Source organism: Calypte anna, chromosome 6, assembly GCF_003957555.1.
Source record: "Calypte anna isolate BGI_N300 chromosome 6, bCalAnn1_v1.p, whole genome shotgun sequence".
Taxonomy (NCBI): Eukaryota; Metazoa; Chordata; class Aves; order Apodiformes; family Trochilidae; genus Calypte; species Calypte anna.
This window is the reverse complement of record NC_044252.1, coordinates 19,973,782-19,999,424: the sequence shown is the minus strand read 5'-3', so window position 1 is coordinate 19,999,424 and position 25,643 is coordinate 19,973,782. Positions and strand designations below refer to the sequence as shown.

At 35.4% G+C, this 25,643-nt stretch overlaps 1 protein-coding gene across 1 annotated transcript in view; it reads right to left on the bottom strand.

Annotated features, from left to right (window-relative positions):
• The window catches only part of DNTT (DNA nucleotidylexotransferase), a 71,576-nt gene extending 52,384 nt beyond the window's left edge, over positions 1 to 19,192 (bottom strand). Inside the window, exons 1-5 of the mRNA XM_008501994.2 lie at positions 18,990 to 19,192; positions 16,361 to 16,535; positions 9,883 to 10,008; positions 2,265 to 2,435; positions 1,026 to 1,097 (exon numbers count right to left, since the gene is read on the bottom strand). Of these exons, the coding sequence (XP_008500216.2) occupies positions 1,026 to 1,097; positions 2,265 to 2,435; positions 9,883 to 10,008; positions 16,361 to 16,535; positions 18,990 to 19,192 (747 nt within the window). The remainder of the gene's footprint in view (positions 1 to 1,025; positions 1,098 to 2,264; positions 2,436 to 9,882; positions 10,009 to 16,360; positions 16,536 to 18,989) is intronic.
• Between the last annotated feature and the right edge of the window lie 6,451 nt (positions 19,193 to 25,643).

Here is a 25,643-nt window from a genome sequence, read left to right as displayed (position 1 = left end):
TTTGTTGTAATTTGACATGAGAAACAAGGAATAAAACATGTTGGGGGTAATCTGTCCTCTGAAAGGTTTTATTCTAATAAAAAATAAAAATAATAATAAAAAAGGTTTTATTCTAATCTCCAAGGAAATTTTCTTAAACCTTGAAACATAAAATTTAATGGCTGATCCTTCACCTTTATACCTAGCCAAGTCTGGTTCCAGAATCCTGCTATACATGTGAATCTACACCTCTTCAAGCAGGCAGCAGCAGCCATCACTGAAGACCTTTTCATACTTCTACTATTGATCTGAGAGAATGGAAGAGACTTTTGAAAGCTGAAGTAAAATTTAGTAGACCATTAACCAGACCCATTCATTTTCCTGTCTAATTTCAGTTTTTCTGAAGACGCAAATAAGATATTTTTAGAGATTAAAAATGCAGATAGAAAAGATATTATTCCAATAGATATTTTTTCTGTTAGAGAATTTTCTGAATATTTAAGAAATTAGAACTGCAGTCTTTATGTGTTTTAGATTCCTTGTAACTATGAAGAAGTGTTACAATGCACTGAACCTACAATCTACCTAACATGTATCTCCAGTCCTCTTCCTTCTGTTTCACACAGAAGAATTAAAACAGACCTGAGTCATCTTCTTCACCTTGCATTTTCTTAATGCCAGAATGAGATTGTGTAGTATTATGATGATAACCAGCTGGACAAAAAATAAACCAAATAGTGGGCTAAATTTACTGCAAAGAGTATGAATTACCTTACTTTTCAGGAAAAAGGGCCCGTTAGTTCAAACTGTTTAGTTCAAACTTCAGAGCAACTCTGTATACATCTCAATAACTAGGAAGGTAACTGATTTCACCATTACTCCTTACACTATCACAGTTTCTCTCCCTTTCTTTTTATACGAGACCTTTCTTTCTTTCTTCATGATAGTGGATGTTTCTTTGTAATAAAATAGAAGGTTATCTCTGAACTCCACTGAAGAGAGGAAACTATGCAGTTTAAAATAGCAACATACCTCAAAATATTTACCTTAAATGATTTGTATCGTTCATCATTTAACACATCTCTAGCTCTAGAACTCTCTCCATCTTCTATAATCTCCTAAACAGAGGAAAATGTTACTTAGAAAAACCCATCAAAATGATGACAAGATTTAATGAAATCTAAAATAAAGTCCTATTAACCTGCATAACCATGAACAGCACCTGTAGCAAGCACATTGTTTTACTCCATTAGGATCAAATCCTCCAATCCTTTTGGGGACAGAAAATTACTGAAGAATAAAGCAGAAACTGGAACAACAGAATATATTTACAGTACTTATTTACTCCTAAATTTAAAGCGAGAAATCAGTTATTTATCCTAGGCTATCAACGACTTGTCCTGAAAATTGTATTTCATTGTTCGGTTGAGTTTATTTCTCTTAAAATTAAGACCATTTTAAGAACAGATATATTTTTTCTTGAGCATACTGTTCCTTCACTCCTTCTGATAAAAACTAATAAACAAAACATCAAGAAAACCTTCCAAATCCTTTCTGTGAGGTCATAACTGAATTTTCAGTCTCCAGGTCATAGGTGCAAAGAGCACTTCAGAGGCTACATTCTTAACTGGTGGAGTGAGGCAAATGAGTGTTGAGAATGCATCACAACACTCAGCAATGACTTCTCCAGATAGCTGAGACCCCCCCGATAAGCTGCCTGCTGGAATAACAGCACCCAAGGTCCTGGAAAGGCTAAGAATTAAGAACAGAAATGTAGGTACTACTCAAAGCTCCAGCAAGAACGTAAAGTTCATCTATCACATAGATAAAAGGCTCTGCTATAACTCATAGTAAGGCAGTTTTTAGCATTAAAGTACAAAAAATATTAACCAGTTTCTAAAAAATGGTATTTCTAATAAAGCATTCAGGTGAGCAGAGTGATGCCCAGAGCAGGAGTCACATGGACAAAACTATCAATAGTTAACCTGTCACATACAAATCAGAGAAAGCCTTTTAAAATTACATGCAAAATGAAAATGCATTATTTATTAATTTGAACTTATTCATTAGATACTTTCATTCCTACAGGCAGGTGTTCCATGACAGAACCTCAAGTTACATGTTTCCAGAAGTCATTGCATTTTTAGTAACAAGGACAGTATAATGTTACTACAGGAAATACGGAAGGTTGTGTAAATACACACAGATTTCAGTGCTGCACTCTGCAACCTCTAAAAGTAGATCTGCAAAAGAACCAATTGACAGACAATTCAGAGCTATGTTACCTCAATGAGATCTCTGACTTGGACTCCCATGCAGGGCAACCCTTGTATATCTTTCATTCTGGTTACTGGAAATGGAAGAAATTTCAGCACAGAAGCTGCTCTCAGAAATTCTAAGCAGAATACTTCATTTTCTTTAAACTCATAATTTTCAGCCATTATTTCAAAGGCGTCCTGGGGGAGGGAGGAGGTGTACAAAAAACTTAAAGGTTAAGAAAAGCTTCAGCTACTAAGTGTACTCCTTAGAAGGGTTACTTCGTATGATAATTCAAGAGCAATTCTTTATACTGTGGTGAAAAGCTAGAGTTCATTACCAAAAAAAAAACCAAAAAAAACCCAAACCAAAAAAAACAAAACAAAAAAAAAAAAAAAAAAAAACCAACCAAAAAAAACCACCAAACAAACCAACAGAATAATTTTCTAACCACTGAAAATTTTCCAGGTAACATTTAAAAAAAAAAGTATTTTAGAGGCAAACATAGGAAAAGATTCTGATCTGGAACAATGCCAGTATTTAAAATATTTTGTGAGATAGACTTTCCATGTTTTGTACAGGCCTAATAAGTCAGTGTGAAAGAGCACCAAAATTTTAAGAATTGTTCCCAGACTACTCTGATTAGCTCACTACTGTGCATTTCAATTTTCATACCATTTCACAGAGGACCTCTTGAAACAGAGAGTAGTTTAACAAGATGCTTGACCTGGAAGTTTCCACCAGTATTTACATACAAGTAGCCCTTGGGCAAAAGAAATCAAAATTACACTGGAGAATGCTCCTTTGAGAGAAAAACATTCTATTACAATAATAGTGCACAAATTCTTGGCTTCCTTACAGCTGTCTTTAAAGCTCTTGTAGTCCTCATTGCAGGATTAATTCAACTGTTATTCTTTTTTTCTTTAAATTTAAGATTGTTACTTGTAGATCATTTATTTTGAATTTAATTACATACTTTGTACCTGAAGACAGGTCCACATTTTAGTTCCCCTTTAGGAAAAAGATAATGCACCAAAAAAAGGGGAAACTACCAAATTGTCATCTCAGGCACCATGGATTCATTTCAGTTTGCATATGGAAGAACAAATACAGCATACACAGAAACGCAATGCAAATACATATTTTACAAATAGGGCAATAGGATTCAGATGTTTACTCGTGGAGTATTTTTTTGTGGCTTAGTTTGTTTGGCTTTTTATATTCTCCCAGGTTCTCCTTCTATTTATTTGTCAGCTTCAAAGATTTTTTCCTACTATGCAACAAAATATGGTGCTTCTCACTTTAAGAGAGGTTTATGTTTCCAGTCACAAATTATGATTACTTTTGCTTTCTTTTTTCTCTCTTTACGATTTGAATACTCAAGAAAGGAGGAAGGCAAGGAATTTTTTATTCTGCTTAAACCCATCAGAATTAATGCAGGAGAGAACCCATACAGACAAATACATTGGCAGAAAACTGTTCTCAGAAGTACCTGCTCAGCAGTATTCAGACAGAGACTGCCAAAGTCATTTTCTTGATTAGGAAGCTCAGGGATGTTTTTTCTCACTCCCAACGGGTGGCCTCTCATATGCACATTTAAATAGATGTATTCTGCACTGAATAATCATCCATCATGACAAATGCATCATACACCAGCACTACTGCTGCTTTAAAAAGGTATTAGCCCCATTCTACTAGCAGGAGGGCAGTTTTCAGAAAAGCTGTGTTACCACCATTAGTGAAAAAGACCATCACATGTAGCATTTTACTCAGAGACTGTTCAAAGTCAATGAGAAAACATTATCAAAGTTTTTTTATCATTCTAGTTGCATCTTTCAGCATTTTCTTGCCTTTGCAAAGCTTGTTTGGCTGTTTTATATAAACGAGTAAATATTATTGAATATTTATTATTCCTTGCACAAAACATTGCTTGCAAAGGCTGCGATTAATTACAGATCTGTCTTTTTACATAAAACTGCTTCTGACTTTTTTTTTTGTGATTAGAGATATTTCTGCTTAAAAAAAGCAGAAAGCAACTGATCTCCAAGTGGACCTGCTGTCCATTGAATATTATAGTTTGCATAGAATCATATTCCAGCAGGGAAAAGCACATGAAACTCCTATAATAGCTAAGAAAAAGTTTGCAATCTGCTAAATCTCTAGTGAAACCTATTATAGTGATGTAAAAGGAAGAGGTACTGACCCCTCATTTATTCTAAACCTTCATATTTCTCATATTAAGCATCTTGCCATCTTTTTATCAATCAGATCAATAATCAGAGTGACTGTTTAAAAGGAAAATAAATTTCTAGAAATTTTCAACAGATCGGATTTTCATAACCTCCCAGGTATTCTCCAGGGGCTACACCAAATAAATCCTGGGCTGCTTTTTAGTTTTCAGTTATTGCAAATATTCCATGTCTGAAATTGTGCAAAGTATATATTGGTGAGACTTGGGCTATGGAAAAATCTAGGAATGGAATGGTCTTCTAGTCTCAGATAGAAAAGTACACAAAGATTTGTTGATTTAGGAAAGACATGGATGTACTAACAGCAGTTTTGAAGCTCATTTAATAACTGGTATTTAAGACCTAAAAGATAAAATATTGCTAAGAAACCAAGATTATCAGTAAGCATCTTGCACATGTAAAAAGGCACATTGAATATTATAAACGCTAAAAATCATAACAGTGAAAGCAAGACAAAGAGCATGATTCTCAACAAAGAGATGAGAACAAGTCTCAGAAAATAGTAATACTATGCTGGTTTATGCTTGCTGAACAGCTAACACAATAACTTTCATCATGGATATCAGAGTCCATTCACATTCAGAAAAGCAAAAGATGTTAGTGGTCCCATACTACCCTACTAGTGGCTTCATACTATCCTGCTCATTTCACAAAGCCTCCTAGAGGAGTTCCATTGCTGCTTAAAAAATGGTCTCAAATGACCTGTTTCAGACTCTGCAAGACTCAGCAATATTATACTACCAAGAGCATATTTTAAATGTAATCTTTTTTGTAAAGAAGGCATTGCAAATAGGACAAGGCATTTGTCCTATTCCATTGCCTACCCCCACGGCTCTGCTGCACTGTTGCTTCCCTCACTATCTTTCATTGCAGATCTCTCAGGGCTACGGACTCTTCAGGGCTTAAATTGTCTTTTGCAATGTATTTGTACAGCAGCTCCAGCAAAAAAGGCAAATGCTACTGCAGCAAAATTTTTGAAATTGCATAACATGATACAGGTGAGCTTAATCCACTGAAGAGCTAAATAGTAAATTGTGCTAAACAAAACCAAAAATAACCTACATGATAAATTGTTGAAGGGCTATTATACTCAGAACAGCAATTTGAATTAAATTGCTTTTCTTCTCAACCACCATTTTCTACTTGAAGTTTATTTGTTAAGTCTTAAATCAAGAAGGTGGGTCCTAGTTCTTACCACACTGATGTTGTCAGTGTTCAGTGTCCATTCAAAACTGACCAAAATGACTTGAAAATTATTCAGAACCATCTATTCAAAAATAATTTTCTTCTCTCTTTCCCCAGTGTAACTCCTAATTTTGTGTGTCAATGGGAAGAGACGTAGTGCACTTGAATATCTTTTGTATACACAGAGAGAGAAAATAAATAGTTTCAGATACTTATTTCAAAGAAAATTAGGCAATTTGAACCAACTTGGAGTGTTCACTGAAGTGATTTTCAAACACATTAAATGGATCATTTTTATTCAACCTGAATAAATCCTTTTTATTTTTGGTATCTGAACTGAAAAGACCAATACTTGTCCACATCCAAAGATTTTAATCAGATCATCTCACATCAGCTGGAGAAATGAAGAAGCAGGGAGAATAACAGTAATAGCATAACGTGCATGATCTCTGGGTACTTGTATACACTCTGGTATTAGAAATAAATATCTCTCAGTTCCAGCTGCTTCTCATATTAACCAGTAATACCAGGCTCATTTCTTACATCAGAAAAGTGTGATACTCTGAGAAGTTTCCATATTTTTCCATATAATGTGAAAGAAACCAAAACAATTGTGACAAAAGATTTGCTGACAAAGCACAAAAATGCAGTTAGAGCGTCCATCATGGAACACTGCCCTAGAAAAAATACACAATAAAATACACAGAAACATAAAATAGTATATTTATATTACCTGTATTAATGTGATAAAAGAAAGTGACATAGAACTGACATCTACACAGAAATCTGAGTTGCCAAAAAGTGCAAGTGCATTTGTGTACTGTTTGTATTTTGGGAACACTTCCTCCCTAGATTCAACCTCCAGCTCAGTTTGGATAGGTATACATTTCACATACATTTACAAGGTTTGCAATTTTCATGTACTGTCAGGAGAATTTTAACTGAATTACGTTGTGCCAGTAAGACAGCATATATTATTAAGTGTATGCATTCTGTGGTTTTCTACCTACAGAGCTCCTGTGTTCATTGCAAAATCAAAGTTGAACTTGTCCTGAGGTCTGTTTTAATATGAAATAATAAATGGTTGAGCCTGTGGCATAATTCATACATTTTTCCATGGGTAAAAAGGAAGCGAAAAATAAAAAAGGGTTTTGCTTGGGTTCCGCCTCCCCAACCCCAAACACAGTAACAGAATGGAAATAAAACGAAGCACCTTTTTAATGCTAAACAGCCACATTCTCATTACAATGAGTAACAGCTAAAGCAGAATAACATTCAGTGGCATTAGCAATAAGCCTCAGAATGACAGAAGCATTTACCTCTGACTTAATTAGTTTCTTCTATAAAATTAAATCTTACTTTCCTCACAGAAGAATGTCTTTCTGAATTTTATTGCAGTCTGGTATTAATATTCAAACCCAGCAACCCCTTTAAGGCACAGTTGAACGGCTCCATTTATTTTACATCTTGAAAACACAATGCAGTCCCCAGTAGACCCTGCTACAGACAAGACTGAAAACCATGGTTTTCAAGCAAACCAGAGAAAAGAGTATCTTTAAGAGAAAGGAACAGTGCTGGCTTATAGGATAAAGCTGCTATAATAAAATACTATTATAAACACATGATGCAAGATGGTTTGGGCCTATTTTTCAGAATGTACAACACTGAGCCAGGGAAAATCTGTCATGTAATGGCTGGCTGCCCACAGCAGGCACAATGAATTATACCAATGCATTTGCTAAGTGCTCACACTGAAAAAATCTTACAACAAGAATTACTGGTTTAATATAAGATCAACAAAATAGCAGCAAAACTGAAAATCAGACTCCTGTGATATTAGGCAGATTAAGTGGCAGGCCTCCAGGGAATGGGCCAACTCTTGCAGTTCCTAAACACCAGAGCCTCCAGCTGTCATTTCAAGCTTTGGTTGTGAGGAAGGGGTTACATTACAACTACCAAGATGCAGAACCCAGACAGACTCATGCATTATCAACTTGTCCAGTACCATCTCCAGAAATAAAACACAGCATGAACTCATAACACTTACTTTCAAAGCATGAGGAAGAAGAACTGCCAACATTGTCACTACAAAACCTCATTTCTACCCAGACTCAAAAAAGTTTGATATATAGGATAACAGAAGGGAACCACAGTACTTCATTCAACTGCCCTGCTTCTAATGTGTTCAGCTAAATCCATTTATCAAATACAAGTTGTCCTCTGATATTAAGACTGCTGCAAGAAAAAAAGATGCTTTACCTTTTTAAAGTATCCAGGCTGGATACTTTACCTGGAGGTAATTTAGGGACTGCCTTTCTGTGCTATGCAGTTAGAACAAACCACTCAATGAAAATGTTGCTGCTATCATAGTTTCCATTTTAACTCAATCTCGGACTAAATTCCAGAAGTCAACACCTAGGGGATTAACTCCATATTTACTAAAGTTATAGTACTTAGTCACTGAAAATGGAAAAATACTGTGAGGACTCAAAAAAAAAATTATTGATGTTTCAAAAATTAAAAACTATTTTAAAAGTTCTAATTAAAAAGATAACTACTTTATTCTAGACTTTTCATGCTCAAAATATTAATGATAATTAAATTGAACAACTTAATATATTCTAGAAGTAGCAATTTTACTTTTACTTTCCCAATATCCATCACAATTACTTTTTTACCTTCAGAAAAACTGAAAAATGCTGTACTGCAGTAAATTCAACAAAAAGCCAGACTCCAAATTCCACTGTTTTCAGGGAATGTAGAATTATTTTTTTACAGAAAATTTAGATTTTTTTTTTTAATTTTTTAAGTTAATTTTTACAGAATATTTGGGTCATACTATATTTGGCCTTACAGCCCCTGCAGCAGAATATATTTGATATTTGTAAATAGTGTAAAAGACTGCTTTTAAGAGATTAAATTAGTTTTTCTGGCAGGATGTGGGGCAGGGTGGTCATTTTAAAAGAAGCAGTTTGGAAATGATATCCTTGGGGCTGGAAGGGACCTCAGAGGTCTCTAGTGTAACCTCAGAGTAAAAGTAGGGTCAAAACTCAGTTCCTACCAGGTTGCTCAAAAAGTGATTTTTTTTTTAATAGGAAATATAACAACCTCCTTGAGTACCATAAACTATTCTATAGTTGGCATAATTCTTTACTAATTCAAAGCATCACTAAAAGTCAAAATTGAGGCTGTTATATTTTTAACTGCATTTCCACATCAACACATTTCAGAGTTGCTTTATGTTTATCTTTAGTTCTGAATTCCCACAAGTTTTAATACTTACCTTGTAAATGCCATTTATCCTCAAATTACTGCTATGTATTGCTATTCTTTTTAAATGGATCTTACAAATAATATTTACTTGAAAGATTTGTGTGTGTCTATAGGCAAGCACACAAAGGAAAAGCATAAAAGTTATTATTATAACAAAACAAATGATAAAACTTCAGGAAGATGAGGAGGTGTTTCATGTCAGTTAAAAAGATATGCCAGATTTTTCCAAACTATACGACATTGTCAAATGTCAAATGTTTCCTATTTAATAGTTGTTACTGAGTATCTAGAGCCAAGCCAAGGGGAGCCATTATGCCCAATAATTTAGGATGAATTTAGATCAGATGACTCAGGCTCTTCATACCCACTGCATTGTGTAATGTTATAAGACTGGGGATATATGGCAGTCTCTAAGATTTTTATATAACTTGACAATTTTCACCACGTTAAAGTAATTACATTGATCAAGCAGTCTGTTTTCATTACTAAGCAATCGTGAAAACGTGAAGCTTACAACTACACTTTGGAGAACTGAACACCTGGGCAAATGAGAAGGCAGCACAGCAATTGTGAAGCACCTTGGATTGATCCAAACTAAACTTTTGCTTATCATTACTTCCAGATTATCAAGTAAGACTGTGATGAACACCTGAAAAACATTTTAAGGATGTCATTCTTTCATTTGTTTTAAAAGATTAATGTGTTTACAAACCCTTAGTGTATATAAAGACACACTGAGTTCAGCTTTCAGCTGTCAGTGAAAGATGCAATTAAGCTTGCATGCAATTTTAATTTAAATGTGGCAGATCTATAACTTTTTAAAATTGTTATGATTGTGCTGTCTGTTTAACTCATGAATTTTCTGAAGGTGCTATTGCAAATATTGATGCAAGTACTGTGTAACTGCTTTACTTATGTTCATGGATAGAACAAGTATTACCGTGAATTTCTTGTTGTGGTTATTTAAAGTTGTCTTCCTTTGGCATGAATACTGAGATACATTGCTTGCAATAAATGATGGCACTTCTGATTCTGGTGTATTCAAAGAAGGAGACCCATCTCGTTCCTAATAAGAAAAAAAAGGTGGGAAGTGTTAGTGATACACCTATCAGATGGTTTTAAATACCAAAAATAGAGTTCATGGTGCCAAAATACTTACCTTTAAAAGTGGTAAAAGAACAATGTTCTTACCATCTTCCTAGGAAAAGCATTTAATTTCACATTTACTCCACTAACAATACAAGTTTATCTGGTGATTTTTTTGATTTTTCATTTTATGCAATGAGTTTTTGCAGTTCAATGGCACTGTCATTTTAAAAAATATCTCTATATATAGCACATCTCTCTACTACTACTCTTGTTTTTGCAGTAAGATTGAAAAATGACAAAGCTTTAAGGGTCGACAAGCTTGAAAGACAGAATTTTCTTAGAAAACACTAGATGATACAATATAAGATCAGGGATGTTACACCAAGGGAAAAAAATAGAGGTGCACAAATAACTGACTTCTTGATTTGTATCACAATTCAGTGGTGGAGGAAAAATGTTTATATGTCTTGAAAACAAACTTTTACCCTTCTCCCAGGTAAAGTGAAAGAAAACTTTTTGTGAATTACTTCATAAAGCTAAATCTTCAAATGTGTCATTATAAAGCAAAAGAAAACATACAGCCACAGAAGGGTCATCTCCATCCTTGCATCCACCAGCCCAGTGATCACCTTATGTGGTTTCTCACATATAAGGCAGACCCTCCATACAAGCAGATCCAATTCAACATCATTTTTAGGTGTTCACTGAGCAAGAAAAAAGAGCCAGGTGCCAAATTGAGTTTCCCAAGCAACTCTACATCTTCATTTGTTTCAGCTTAATTTTGTTCCATGCAAAATCGACAAGGGTAAAAAAAAAGTCTGCAGGAAGTCTCTGTAGCAGGGTGGGAAGGGAATTCTTCAAAATAGGATAAGCAGATCCATAGCCTCATTAGGAAATCAGACCTCTGTGCGTGAAGACTCAACATCTGAGTGATCTGACCAGTGAACAAGTGGAAAAAGATAATCTGGAACCAGCTTTTCTGCTGTTTAATACTCCCAGACCTTTAATTCCCTTGCTGTCATTAAAAGTGCTCAAATCAGAAATATCCAAAGTGTTCTCAGTATTTCAGTGTATTTTTTACTATTTGTGATTTTGTCTGAAAACTTTTGGCAGACCTTTCAAAAATGTATTGCATTGCACTACCAAAAAACACAAAGAAATATTTCAATAAAAACAACAAAAAATATCATTAAAATACACAGAAGAAATTTTGAACCCAGTAGTTGAAAAATGAGCCCTGTCCCCTGTATCCAAAGATAGGCAGACATAAAACTAGTATCTGTACTATGCGAACCTACAAACATGTGTGTCTTCATACACTCCAAGACACATTAAGTTCATGCTAAATTGCCTTTGTATTTCATATAGAGTAGTTAAATAATAGCATTCAAACACACAAAAAAAGGCATTTTCTTGCACAGCTGAAGGAGTAGTGAATTATATGGCAGTTTTCATGGTATGCCCTGAAATGAAGGATATTTATGTATAAGACCATTCTTGGGAAAAATAAAAAAGGGTTTCAGCCAGGATCAAAAGCATTGCTCCTCCACTTTTGCTCAAATTCATAAATCATACTTTAAAATTGATTTTAAATCATACAAACTATGATTGATTAAAACTAATATAGTGCTTGAAATGATAGTGCCAGATGCAAAGGCTGGGAACAGAGAAAGTTGCCGGATAGAATAAATAATAAGCCATTATCTTCATTAGGACATAGACATAGAAAGAACAAGATCCCTACATGTAGCATTACATGGCATAGTGGATGAGAGCAAAATAAACACAGAAACTGTTTGTTTAAGAAGACAATAGGCTGGGACACAAACATCTTGTTCCTGCCTTAGCAAAGGTATTTGAGCATTTTTCTTAATCATCAACAGTTATGCTTTTAATTAACAGGACTTGAGCATTGTGCAACCTAGTCTAGTGGGAGTGTCCCTGCCTATGCAGGGGGTATGGATCTTGATGATCTTCAAAGTCTCTCCCAACATCAACCATGCTATGATTCTATGATTTATAACAGAAGAAACTTCAGCTAGAAAAGAACAGCAGAAGCATCTTGCAAACAGTAATTACTATAGTCTGATTTGTAGGGAATATTATGTCTGCATGAGAACAATAGAGATTACCTCCTATCATCAGGAGAACATAAGAACAGGATTGATACTGCTATTTAGTGGGAAGACCAGATGCGATGAAATCATTTGTACAGATTATAGGACAAACTTAGAGTTTCTTCTGATAGCAACTACAGTGTAGAACAAGCAATCCTGGAAAAGAACACTACCTCAAAATAATTTGTAGCACTGGGAAGAAACAACTTCTATAAAAGAAAAAGATAAGGTTGTTTTTTTTTTCCCCTTCCACAGATAACTCCTCTACATGAAATTGAAATTATGGTACACTGCATATGGGCAACCACTGGAAAATATTCAAATCTGCAGACTAATTAATTGCTAGAACTAGTCAGAGTGTCTACCCCACATCAAGACTGTGGCAACAGTGAACATCACTACCGCTCCTTACCAGTGACACTTTCCACATAGCAGAAGCAAGAAAATCAGCCTGTACTGCTATCATCAGTTTGTACAACAGAGTGACTTAGTTGTAGAATTAATCTTGTAGGGAACTACAAGATGATTTGTCAAACTAATTTTTTTTATAATACACAAGGAAGTATAATGACATAGGGAAATAACCAAGAGAGAGAGAAAATTCAATAGCAGTGAATAAGGTGCATTAGATACTAGATGATGTGTCAGGCCACATTACTCAACAGCCAGCAGCTTTGTAAAGTCCAGACAGAACTGATAAAATAATAAAGCCTGCTAATATCTAGGATTTTATGAAGAGAAGGCAGACAGTTTATAAGTTTCATTTTATTTTCTGGGAAAGTCTGACTGTTAGTATGAAAGATTTCTTCCATTAGTTAGAGCCTCTCTCTTCCAAAAGGCAACAAAGACACTCTGGAAAATGTTGAATATTAGTTGTCTGTCACATAAGATGGCAAGGGATGAAAAGATGCAGTCATTCCTTTTCCTAATATACAGGGCAATCCTTTGTTCAAGGAAATAATTCTCTTTTTCTTTCTAGAACAAAAACTAACAACTTTTGTATTCTGAGAAAAATGCAGAAGAGGTTCAGTCACAGCACAGTTCGTAAGACTGCTAAGGATGCCAATCCGCTTATGCCTCTCTTTTCTAGGGAAACAGCACTGCTTTCTAGCATGTGAGGATGCCCTTGCATACTTAATAATGCCCATGCCCTGATGATTATCCAGAATATCCATCTACATGTGCTGGGAAAGGTGTGTCTGGAAAAAGATCCTCTTGGCAGAGAAATATTATTATTTCCAATTTAAATGGATGCTTGGCTACCACATTCATATAGCCTATTAAATTAAATGATGGCTATTAACTATAAAAGTCAAATATTATCAAATGAATCAGTAAGAATTCAGACCATCTTAGATCTAGCCACCCAGCCTTTTATAACCTATAGATCACTAATACCAGAGCACTTCTCAGACCATTTCCAACCAAAGAAATATGTACTTTATTGACAACTATTAATAATATGTTAGATAATAGTCTGTAACTCTGACTTTATTCCCTTTTTTTTTGATGGAGACGGCCACTTCATTCTGGTAATGCATTAAAACAAATGTCTTGAATGAAGAACAACCTTTCAAATAGGCTACTGTAAGATCTGAAATATGAAATCTTACTGCTGTTGATATGAATTGGAATTTTACAACTAACCTACATGTAGATGAGATTTCACCCAAAATATCCCTCCATTGCAACCCACTCCTTTTTCCTCAAAGCCTTCATGATGCAGTCTGAGTTTAAGAGTTTGTTAATTCAATCTTTGTTAATTTACATTCATTTCAGAAGACTGACATAATGGACAAAATTTGTCTTTAGTGACACTCCAATTACATTATATTATGCATTAATTCAGTCTAGTACTTAAAAAGGAAATTGACCTTATTTTACTCATTTATATTTCTCGTGACAAACAAAGCAAAACAAAAAACCACACACACAAAAAAACCCTCCAAACAAAAACCAAAAAAACCCCAATCCACTCATGGTGACATGAAACAATAACACTATTTTTGAATTTGCTGAACTTCTAGAACCCTCTCTCTTTCTTCCATATTTGCTTTACAAAAATGTTTGTTACCTCAATGCCACTATATAATCAAGATTAGGCTTAAACATAAGCTTTAAATTTAATGGTACAGCTGCCACTGCTTTTCTTATTGCATTCTACACTTATTAGCATGAACTCTTTATGTTTCTATAGATACAGAAGCTCTACTTGCAGAGTCAGCCTCTAAATACATTAACAATCTCCTGACACTGCTGTTTTTTCAGAAGTTTTACTCCAGTAGTATTCCAAAAATACTTTTATGTATAAAAAGAAACAAAGGCAGTTCAACTTGCAGAAGCCCTCTCAGTGATAGCTGGAAAAAAAAAAAAAAAAAAGTAAGGCAGTTAAAGACAAAGGTATTTCTTGCTTTCAAGAGATAAAAAACCCATTAAAATATATTTTCAGAGATATCTGCATCTGTAGTTCTTCATGCACTCTAAAAATTAAGAATGTACATAAATGAGAATTTTGTTAATTTTTAATCCTGGTGTGAAATTCTCCAGAAAGTTCACAGGATTCATCTTTTAGATTTCTTACTTGCTTAGAGGACTTCTGTGTACTCCCAGTATTTATATTTTTATAACATGTTTGCCTGTGAGATTACATAATGCAGTAATCACAAGCTTTTCAGGTTTTTCTGTTTTGCATTACCTTCTTTGGTCTATTCTCCTTCCAGCAGATTTACTGAAAATATAACTATGCTGCAAAAAGACTTCATTGAAACACTTGCAAATATAAACACATTCTCTGTCACGGAATTATCCTGAGTCTGAGAGCGACAGCTCCGTCTGGTGTATTCACTCCTCCCCCCTCCCCCAAACTGTTATTATACTGTAATTCTTATATGCAAAACCCAAGATAATAGCTTCCAGCAATGAAAGATGACTGGGAGAATTAATAAGGGTCTCCAGTTTTTCTTGAGGAAGGGTGGTATTTATGAAGCATCCTTCATAATCTAAACATCAGGATGAAGCTGCAGCAAACAGTGCAATATTGCTGTTAAATATTCAAGCATCCTCTGCCCATCAGGAAGATACATGCTGTGGGTCCTGCTATGGTCCCAGCGTTCATGGGCTTCCTACTTATCATTTTGCAGTAGGGTCACAGTTCACACAGAGCTTAATCCAGACCCTCAGAAATCAGCAGAAGCTCCTTACTTCACTTCAGAGCACTTCAGACCAGACTTGTAAGTATCTCAATGTACAAGTTAGTTTCTTCACTGGTACACATTACATCCTTCACCATGAGGCTCGACTACTTGCAGAACAAGTGAACAGGCTCACCCTGCCTCAGCACAGGGTCCATTTCATGGCCCAGCGTGTGCTGGTGTTGGATTTTGCACAGCACAATGGGAATCCCTCCTGAACCTTCAACTTTCGCAGTCTGTACTGGGGGTAGGGAATACCACTGTTGCACACTATGCTCCAGTTTGAGAAATTAGCATATAATTTTGTCAGATACAACTCAGAGAAGAATATGTCATCATCGTCCATTGCTTCAAGGTCAAATATCACACACCAAATAATCAGCCTGCCATTCACAATCTCCTCTGACTTAGAGCTCCCTTTGAGACATAATACAATATAATAAAACCTTTTTTCTTAAGACATCTTTAATTGATGGTGCCAAGTTTGCAAATGCATGTCCACAGACTGCAGCAGCCTTCACTTCACAGGTACTTCAAGGGCCCAGTAGTTAGCTATTCATTCCAAACAGCATAGGTTTTAATATTTCTGTATTGTTTTGAAGAGTCAAAGTATTCCATCAGGAGCTTGTTAAAATCTAGTATGATCTCATATGCGATATTTACAATGATGTTAAAGAATTTCTGGAAATATTCCAAGTATCACAACATTCATTGATGTATATATATATTTTTTTTATTATTATTTTTTTTTAGAGGAATGTTGTATATTACCAGTTTGTTACATGTGCCAACATAGTAACTATAGTAACTTAACATTACCAAATACTGATGTAGAAGGCATGGAAGGTCTTTTTAATCTATTAAACTGTATGGATTGCTCATGTAAGCCTTAGGGGAAAGAGTTTCTATATTCAAAAAAATATATCACCACACTAGTAGATTTATTTTTAGGTTAAACAAAATAAAATCACAATCATTCATTTTGAATGCCACTGTATTTTCACTAAAGGAGCTGTCTTACCATGAGACGATACTTCATTTCTGAATCAACTGGTCTTCCTGCTTCCATGCAGGCTGTGAACCAAGAGATATCCAACAGTTCAAACCTGGAGATGTCACCCACAGCCTGTCCTCTCAGCCAGTCCAGCACTTCCAGGTAAGAGCTGTTCTCAGCCACAATATGCGTGACAGAGTCACTGTCAAGACATACACAAATTGGAATTTTTTTTTTTACCTGAACACAGCTGTACTCAGATACAGAGCTGCTATTTCCATGTTTATTTACCATGCATTTCCTAACAATTTTAGTATATATTGTACTGTAGGATGTGAAAAGCTGTTGCACTTTCTTATCACAATATATCTGTTCCAGTCACTGAATATGCTTTGAGGAAAGACTTCAACCTGACAGCTCCTGAAAGCACAGCATTTTCTTTCTTTCAGCATCACTTGCCTGCTGTAAGACACTGCCCTATTACACATTGTTTTGCAATTCTGAAAATATTTGGCTTGTACCAGCAGTACCATAAAAAAAAGGCTGCTTTATGGTACCTGACAGCCACTTTCCAATATTCTTTATCAATTAAAGAAAGCTTTACAGTATTAAAAATATCCATTAACAAGAAGTCTTTAAATTTTTACAGTTAGTAATATATTTTTTTTTAATTTAATTGTTCTGTACTTTCGTTAAGATCTTTAAATATGGCATTGTCAAATGTCCATGATTTAAATCCTATGAATTATGCACTCCATCTGAAGACCACTTCCTTGCTACTAAGAGGCCTGGCTCTTACACAAATGATATCTTGGCTTAGTAGATATAAAATTTAATACTGAATTGTTATACAATAGATTATATGGTGTACCAAATACTGGATTCACCCCAATTAAAACTGTTGTCATATAACTCTCTAATGCATTGAATGTACTATATTTTTAAAAAATAAGAAATCTATTGAATGTACTATACTTCAGAAAGATGAATACTGACATAACACAGCATAATTTCTTTCTCTTTGTATTGAGCAAATTGTGGAGCAGAGTCCATTTGGAAAAAAATAATCCCAATTAATTTTAATCTGAAAGATTACAAATCTAGGTTAGGTCACGCTCCACAAAATAGTACTGCTTTCATTATTAAACCTGTCAGGTTCTGCTTTAATTAAACTGTTACATCTTTACTTCAGTGAAAAAAAGCAGTTAGAGACATAGAACTTCTGCTTCCTGTGGTTTATTTCACTTTATATAAAATATTCACATGCAATGCATTTGTACCAAGTGGTAGATCTGGGAACTTTGCCATTGTTATGCTCACAGCAGCAGTTTAGCTGCTGTGCACCAGTTTCCTCTGGTACCTGTACAGCTGTGCTTTTTTCTTAGCACAGAACATAAGAGTTAGTATTTCCTCTGGTACTTTCAAAAAAATATTTTTCAAAAAACAACAGCTAAATAGTTCTGTTTTATACAATAGCAACTAAACTGAAATTAAACAAAACACCTATATAACAAACAACTCCAAAATATTGGCAATAAATACCTATGTGTCAAAGCAGCCCAGATAGAGCCTCTACTTGGTCCTCAATGGATTGTTAATGTAGGATTCAGAACAACCCAATTTTGTTTTTTCCCTGAGAAGCCAATGATTTTTCTATCAGACACTAATTGCCTACTTCTGTTCAATACTTGCTTGAATCTTGCTTTACAAATCTCATCCTCTCTTCTTCCTCAGGCTTTCAAAGTTGATGGGAATGAAAAATCTGTGGAAAAGGTCTTTTATAGGGGAAGACCCAGTTGTATGCTATCTGCATACACACATAAAGAAATTATCAATACTTGGTTTTCTTCCAGCTTTTCAGAGAACCTACATAATGATTGTAGCTTTCAGCAAACTGCATGATATAACTAGCACTCATGAAAAGCACTATTTGAAGAAACTCTTCCTTAAAATGGTTTGGCTTACTGAAATGCTACCACACAAATCTGCAGTTGGACTTTTTTTTTACCCCAAACTACCACATTTGTGGTATTTTTTTTTCCTAGGGGTTTTGTCCAGTGCTCTTCCATATTACACCAAAGTATAAGCTGGTAACTTTGAGACTCTCATTAGTGTATTAGTCCCTGGAAGATAAAATATCAGAGATGCTCTAGAGAAATGTCACCCTCAACTCATCAAATTTTCCACTTCTTTTCAGGAAGTGGCCATTAACTTTAGATTAATCTTCAAAGGGGAAATGAACAGTGTCTGATTTATAACACCTAAAGAAATGATTCATTGATTCCAATGAGACCATAGAGATTCACAAAAACATATCCCATGGAAAACATTTGCAAGTTCACACCTTACATTTTTTATTTTCCATGTGAGAAGCAGCATGCTGAGCAACAGACACATTAAAATTGACAAGACAAGATAAAATAGAAAATTTTTAGAAATTTTGCTGGTTTCGTTCTGCTTGCTCTCTGTACAGATTGCAACAGAAATTATTGCAGCTTTGGGAACACCCAGCTGAAATCCTCAAGTACTGAATTATATCCATCAAATACATAGGCAAAAACTTCAATCACAGTCACTTGTAGGACTGCATTTATTAAATTGGCAGGTTATAAGCATCATTACTCCATGTTATTTCTACACACAAACATATTCCTACCTCAGTTCAGTTTCTACTCTGAAACCTTTTCTTCTTGCCAGGTCCATCAAAAATGTCCTTCTGGTCACCCCCATCTTCCTCTGCATAATAAAAATTACCAACTTATTGAACTTTATTTCATAATTGCAGGAAAGGTTTGGGGAATGCATCTCTTTCTTTCTCTTCCTCTGGGAAAATACAGCCGGAGCTCTGATCCTATCCATGATGCAAGAGAGATGCACTTGGCCAAAAGAGAGCACCTTTTCTGCCAGGCAGCAGCTGTATTTAATGTCACAACCCATTGAAGTAATTTTCTTCTGTTTTCCCTCTGAAACCAAAAACAGGTGCTACACAAACAGAAACATCACTTGCTATCTACCAGCTGTGACTTCTTGCACAGAACTACTCAGACAGGTACAAAAATGCCTTAAAAGAACCATTACCTATAAAAATTTTATCCAAATATACTAATCAGAGCAAAATTATCTCAAAATATCAACCATGTTTTCAACTGGTTTAATGGCCCAGTTACATCAACTTCTACTTTCAAATCTTTTCCAAATGTCTCTTTTTTAATGGCAGGGCACTTTAATATTCACTTTAGTTTTAAAAAAAATACACAAAATCATCTTATTGTTACCTAGGAACTATGTTTGAGAATACAACTAAATATCATTATACAGATATGCTACATACATACACTTGCTACATCTGTATCATTAATTTCATTTTTTTTAAATAGTGTTTTTTAAGGGAGTAAACAAAAAAAAAACTTTTGAAAATAAATTTACAATGCAAAAAATACTTTGCTGTTTTGATACTAAGGCAACTGAAGACAAAGAGAAATCAGTAGAGACATATTTAAATATGCCTTTGGTGTGCATGGCCAACACTGTTTTCTGCTATTTGCCCTAGAATATACTGCTATCTGAGGGAGGTACAGTAGGGAAAAGGGAACTGCCTTCCTGCCTTTATGCACTCAGTGATCTCTAAATAACTACAGAGAAGATTATGAAGCTATATACCATCCATTCCTAGAGGATGGGATATTAATCATCAGCTAAAATGTATTGCAGAAATTGTATTGGATCCAGCTATCCAAAATTTCCATCACAGCAAAGTAAGTGCAGACAACCAGATTTACAGCACGCATATCTGTTTCAGCAGAAATCTACCTCAGTACTAAACATCCCCATTTCCATATCAAGTTGGATTTTTACTTTAGTATAGCAGAGAATTTGGATTTTACCAGTCCTTCACAATGTGTCAGAAATGTTATATCTTGCAGTATTTATTGCTCATATTCAGGTGAGGAATCAAGGTGGAAAAGTCCTGCCTAAACAGTTCTATCAATTTTATTTTCAGTCATTTTATCACAAATGGATATATGACCTGAGTTATGGAAAAAGGAGTCAAAACTTGTTTTCTACATCTATGGCCAGGAGTTTAAGATCAAATTATAAAAGTATTAACAACATTTTCCTCGCCCTGTAGCTCTTGCTGCTTAAAATGTATCATCATAGATATAAAGAAACATTTTTCATCAGAAGAGAAACTAACCATCAAAATTTAATATAGAGCCCTGGGCTCTTACAGCAATGATGAAGAAAATGTTTACATAGTTCAGTACATAGACTAGACTCCATTCATTTCTTCCCTTGCCCAAGGATAACCCAGAAGCTAAAATATTTACTCCTCTTCCTGATTCATAACATTAAAATTGTAAAAATAAATCATTTCAAGATTAGTTTGAAATTATAAGAGATATTTTCATAGGAACTGGAAATGAACAAGCAGACTTTAAGAGGCTTAAGGAAAAGAATAGCAGCAAGGAATAAAAAGGTATTTTGTAGTGATGGGTCTGGCATGAAGGTGGTTGTTTTGGGTGCTCTGTGTCTATTTTCCTGACTATTAATCAAGCACTGAGCCCTGACCATCTCCATGCTACAGTTTTTCTAGGCTTGGTAAAACACTTTACTATCACAAGCCCTACAACAAATAATGTATTTGAGAACAGATTCTTCACATACATTAAACAAAGTCTTTTTTATGTTATAATTGATTCAGTGCTCTCAAACATGTAAATCTAATGTTCCCCAGTGTAAAATCAAGATTCTTGGTGCCAGTAAAATCCTTCTGGAATGAAAAACATAAGTTATTATTCCTTTGTGTTACTGTAGTAACTCTTAAGCCAGATTTTCAAGGGTATTTAGGTGCCAAAAAGCTGCAAACAGAGGTCTAGTGGGATTTTCAAAATATCTAAGCAACCCAGGCACCCAGCTCCTTGGAAATCACTTTCTGGCTTTGACCCTAATGCAAAGAGATTTTCTCTGCCTAGCAAACACAGTATAAAATCACAAAAAGGTCTCTGCCAAAGATGCAATTTTATTAAACATACCTTCTAAATTTAACAAGATTTCCTTATCCCAGTTGAGTAAATAGCCTGCACTGCTATATTATATTAAAACACTTTTGAGAGTAACAGAGAAAGTAGAATACACATTAGGGAGAGAGCAAACATAGTAGAGTAAAAGCACATTTCTTATTTATTGCTTTATGGACTTATGAAGGCCTCAAGTTTCTGTCCTTAATTCCACATTAAGTAGGAAGTTTTCATTATTGCTTAGTAGAAAAACAACAAGCTTAACAATTTTTTACAATTCCATCAGACAAAAGGGGTCAGTACCTAGAATTTCTGGACCCAGCTACCTGCACTGGCAAACCTCATTTGAACATATGTTGCATGAATCTATTTCTTTCATCTCTATTTTTTTTTCCCACATGAATTCCCAACCTAAACCTCCCCCAGCACAACTTAAGACCGTGCCCTCTTGTCTTGCTGAAAGCTGCCTGGGAAAAGAGACCAACCCCCACATGGCTACAACCTCCTTTCAAGTAGTTGTAGAGTGTGATGAGGTCTCCTCTCAGCCTCCTCTTCTCTAGACTGAACAGCCCCAGTTCCCTCAGCCTCTCCTCACAGGATCTGTGCTGGAATCCCCTCACCAGCCTGGTTGCCCTCCTTTGGAGCCGCTCCAGAACCTCAATATCCTTCCTAAACTGAGGGGCCCAGAACTGGACACAGGACTCGAGGTGTGGCCTCACCAGTGCTGAGAACAGGGGCAGAATCACTTCCTTGGACCTGCTGGCCCCGCTGTTCTGGATACAGGCCAGGATGCCATTGGCCTTCTTGGCTACCTGGGCACACTGCTGGCTCATGTTCAGCTTCCTGTCAATCCAGACTCCCAGGTCCCTCTCTGTCTGGCTGCTCTCAGCCACTCTGTCCCCAGCCTGTAGCGCTGCATGGGGTTTTTGTGGCCAAAGTGCAGGACCCGGCACTTGGCCGTGTTGAACCTCATCCCGTTGGAATCAGCCCAACTCTCCAGTCTGTCCAGGTCCCTCTGCAGAGCTCTCCTGCCTTCCAGCTGATCGACACTTCCCCCCAGCTTAGTGTCATCTGCAAATTTGCTGATGATGAACTCAATCCCCTCATCTAGATCATCAATAAAAACATTAAACAGAAACTTTGAAGCATACATGCTTGGGTTATTCACATCAAAGATTATAAATTCCATGAAATACCAAGATGACAAAGAATTTTGAAAAACTGATGAACTGACATAAAGAAGGCCTAGTAAGGACACAAAATCCTGTAGCTGATGTCATTAAGTGCACAGTTCTGACGTATGTAGTCAGAATAGCTTAATATCTTTTCCTGGTTTTTTTCCACCAAGCTGGACTTGAAAACCTGAAGAATGTATTTAGCAACAGTTGTAAAAATCTTCCCATGTAGAAATCATACCAAGAGCTGACAGCTTTTTTGACTGACTGTACACACAGCTATGACAGAAAGGGTTTGTTCTTCTAAGCCCTTTCTGAGAAAGCTAGGGAAAAGGGATATCTCAGTGCTGAATAATTAAATAGAACAATAGGGTTCCCCCTTACAGCATGGGGAAAAGTAATTGGTGACAAATCCTGACAGGACCTGCTTCCTACACACATCAATATGCCTACATTCCCTGGAAACTATTATTTTCACTCTTCCTTCAGTCTCTCTGTTCAGTTACAAGGCTTACAATTGCTTTCTTTGGTTATGCTGCTAATGGTAGCTGCTGCTCCTTGTTGTGATTTTGGACTACTTGTTTGGGTTTTTTGCTAGTACACCAATGGTTTTCTTTATACTGAAGTCTCACAAGAGCCTTGTGCACCTCTCAGCAGCAAGCAAAGACACATCTGCATAATCCTATCGATGTACATCGTCAGGCAACTCCTTTGACAATTATGCATTTCTTCTAAACAGCGTTAACAAAGGTGAAGATCTCTGGTACCATTCATTTAGATTCTTACTTTCGTCTCATCACCAGTATTAAGGATATTTCCTTTAACTAACAAATATCAAACAACCTTTCAGAGATGAGGCTATACAAATGGTGTTGCATGGCCTATATTTAGGCAGCTGAAAAGATTATTTCTCAATGAAGATCAAATAACATTTTTGTGGACATTTCAGTAACTTAGTGTATAAAAAGATAATACTAGAAATTAATACACTGTTCTCTAAATTCTTATCCTGCCACGTTCATTTTCTCATGAAGAATCCTTATTTCCTCCCCTGCTCCTCTAGTAGATAATATAATATAGCTAGTATAATGTATCTTCTTTTAATTAGTCATTACAATAGTTAGTAGATGGTAGAGTTCATGCATCTTGCAGTAGCACTGCAAATATAGTTCTAGACCCATTTACATTACAGAATATACACCAGTATGATTTATACCTTTTGCAGTTAAAAATAGCAAAGCATTCATTTAATAAAGCATGCATTTTGTCCTTAAGACAAAACAATGAAAAATTGGAAAAGCTTACTGCTATGTTTCATGTAAAGCTTTAAACTATATCATCAATTTTCAGTAGTACAGGAAAACTTTGGCTTGTATTTCCCATGTCATCAAGGTGAGGAGATAATCAGACCAGGTAATATAAGAGAGTAGGTACCATAGATATATCATTGCAGAGGGTAAAAAAACGTATGAATAATATTATGGACTATGTCCCCTTGTGTTCTCAAAAGTATGTGAATCACACTAAGATAAGGAAGTTTGTCCAACTTCCTGGCTATTGAGCAAAAGCAGCAGGTAATGGCTAACAGTACAGCAAGTCCCGATAGAGCTCTTTCTGCACACTCCTCTAAAATAAACTGCAGAAAAAAAGTCAGAAAGCCAGGGCTGGAGACACTGGAAGACCTTCTGATGAGAATCACACATATCTTTCTGCTATCTCCAGAGAAAAAAGAAAACAGATGTTTATCTGAGTGACATGTGAATTTTGCAGATGAAGGAAAAATCAATTGGAAGCCTCTATTATTCAAGAAATTTGAAGGAAGATAGAAGACAGAAAGAGTGGAGGGGGGAGCAGTTCTCATCTTTTTGATTTATTGAGGTTCTGAGTTCAATTAATACAGAACAAATTATAGCAGAAGTAAGCTGTCTGGGAGATTAATTCATATCAGAAAAGTGTTTGCTTTATATAGCTGATTATTTTTTGACCCAAAGCCACTCTTGACACAGTCTCCACAAAAGCATTCTTTCCATTTATTATGGACTTCACCTATAATTTGGCAGCCACCTAGATTATCACAAAATACTTAAGCATTTTTTTATTTTGCAGTGTGAATTTGATGGCTTTTTTACTAAAATGAAAGCTAACTTCTTTCAATTGCAGAAGAATATACTTCTCAAAGTCACTGGCAATGCCTTTCTAGGTTATCTCAAATTTGTTCCTTGTTTCACCTTGCAGAAAAGCCAATATTATTAATTCAATTCAGAGCTGCAATAACCCATACAGTCCCTGTCCCTGGGACTATGGGACTACTATTGCATATGTTCATGAGCTGTGAACATATGTTGATTGATCTTTATAAGACAACCACACTGCCCCTGGATATTTTTGAGATGACAGCCTTTACAGCCATCTTTCTTGCTCCTTAAATATCAGATGTAAATCTCATGCCATTATTTTATGATGCACACCTTCTTATTAGGAAATTCTGTCACAAGTTTTGACACATTTTAAACTATACTATTCAAAAGGACAGTATGATTTCAATTAGTTGAAGTACTTGTATTAGGAGCTTTACTCCTCTTTCCTGTGTTTAATGCTGCAGGGAAATTCAGTTTTAAGAAAGAAAAGCTCATTTTTTGTTATGTGAAAAGTCAGACTCTATGAGCTACTGTCTAATTATGAATGTAGCTGGTAATTCAATAGTGAAGTGACAAATGAGAAGACCATACCATACTGAAGAAATTTCTGTCAGAAAGCTTCAATACCTTTCTTCTACTAAAGTTTCTTATATCCTTCTGATCTTCTATTTCTATGCCAAACTAAAGGTAAATCTACTTGTAAATGCTGTTCTGTTACAAAAATTTACTCAGAATTTTACAAAAAATACAGGCTGTTTAGAATTGAAAGACACTGAAAGAATTCAGTCACTTTGCACTTCATGATATTATTAAGAACACAATTCAATATTGCTGTTTTCTTTTGCAGTTGGCAAATCATTATGACATTTACAATGCACTAGAATTCAAAATTTCATTGTCTATTTTGTTAACTGTGTTGAAACATGTGAAACATAAAATCAGGTCAAGTTGGAGGAGAGAAAGGCCTAAAACCTGAGAC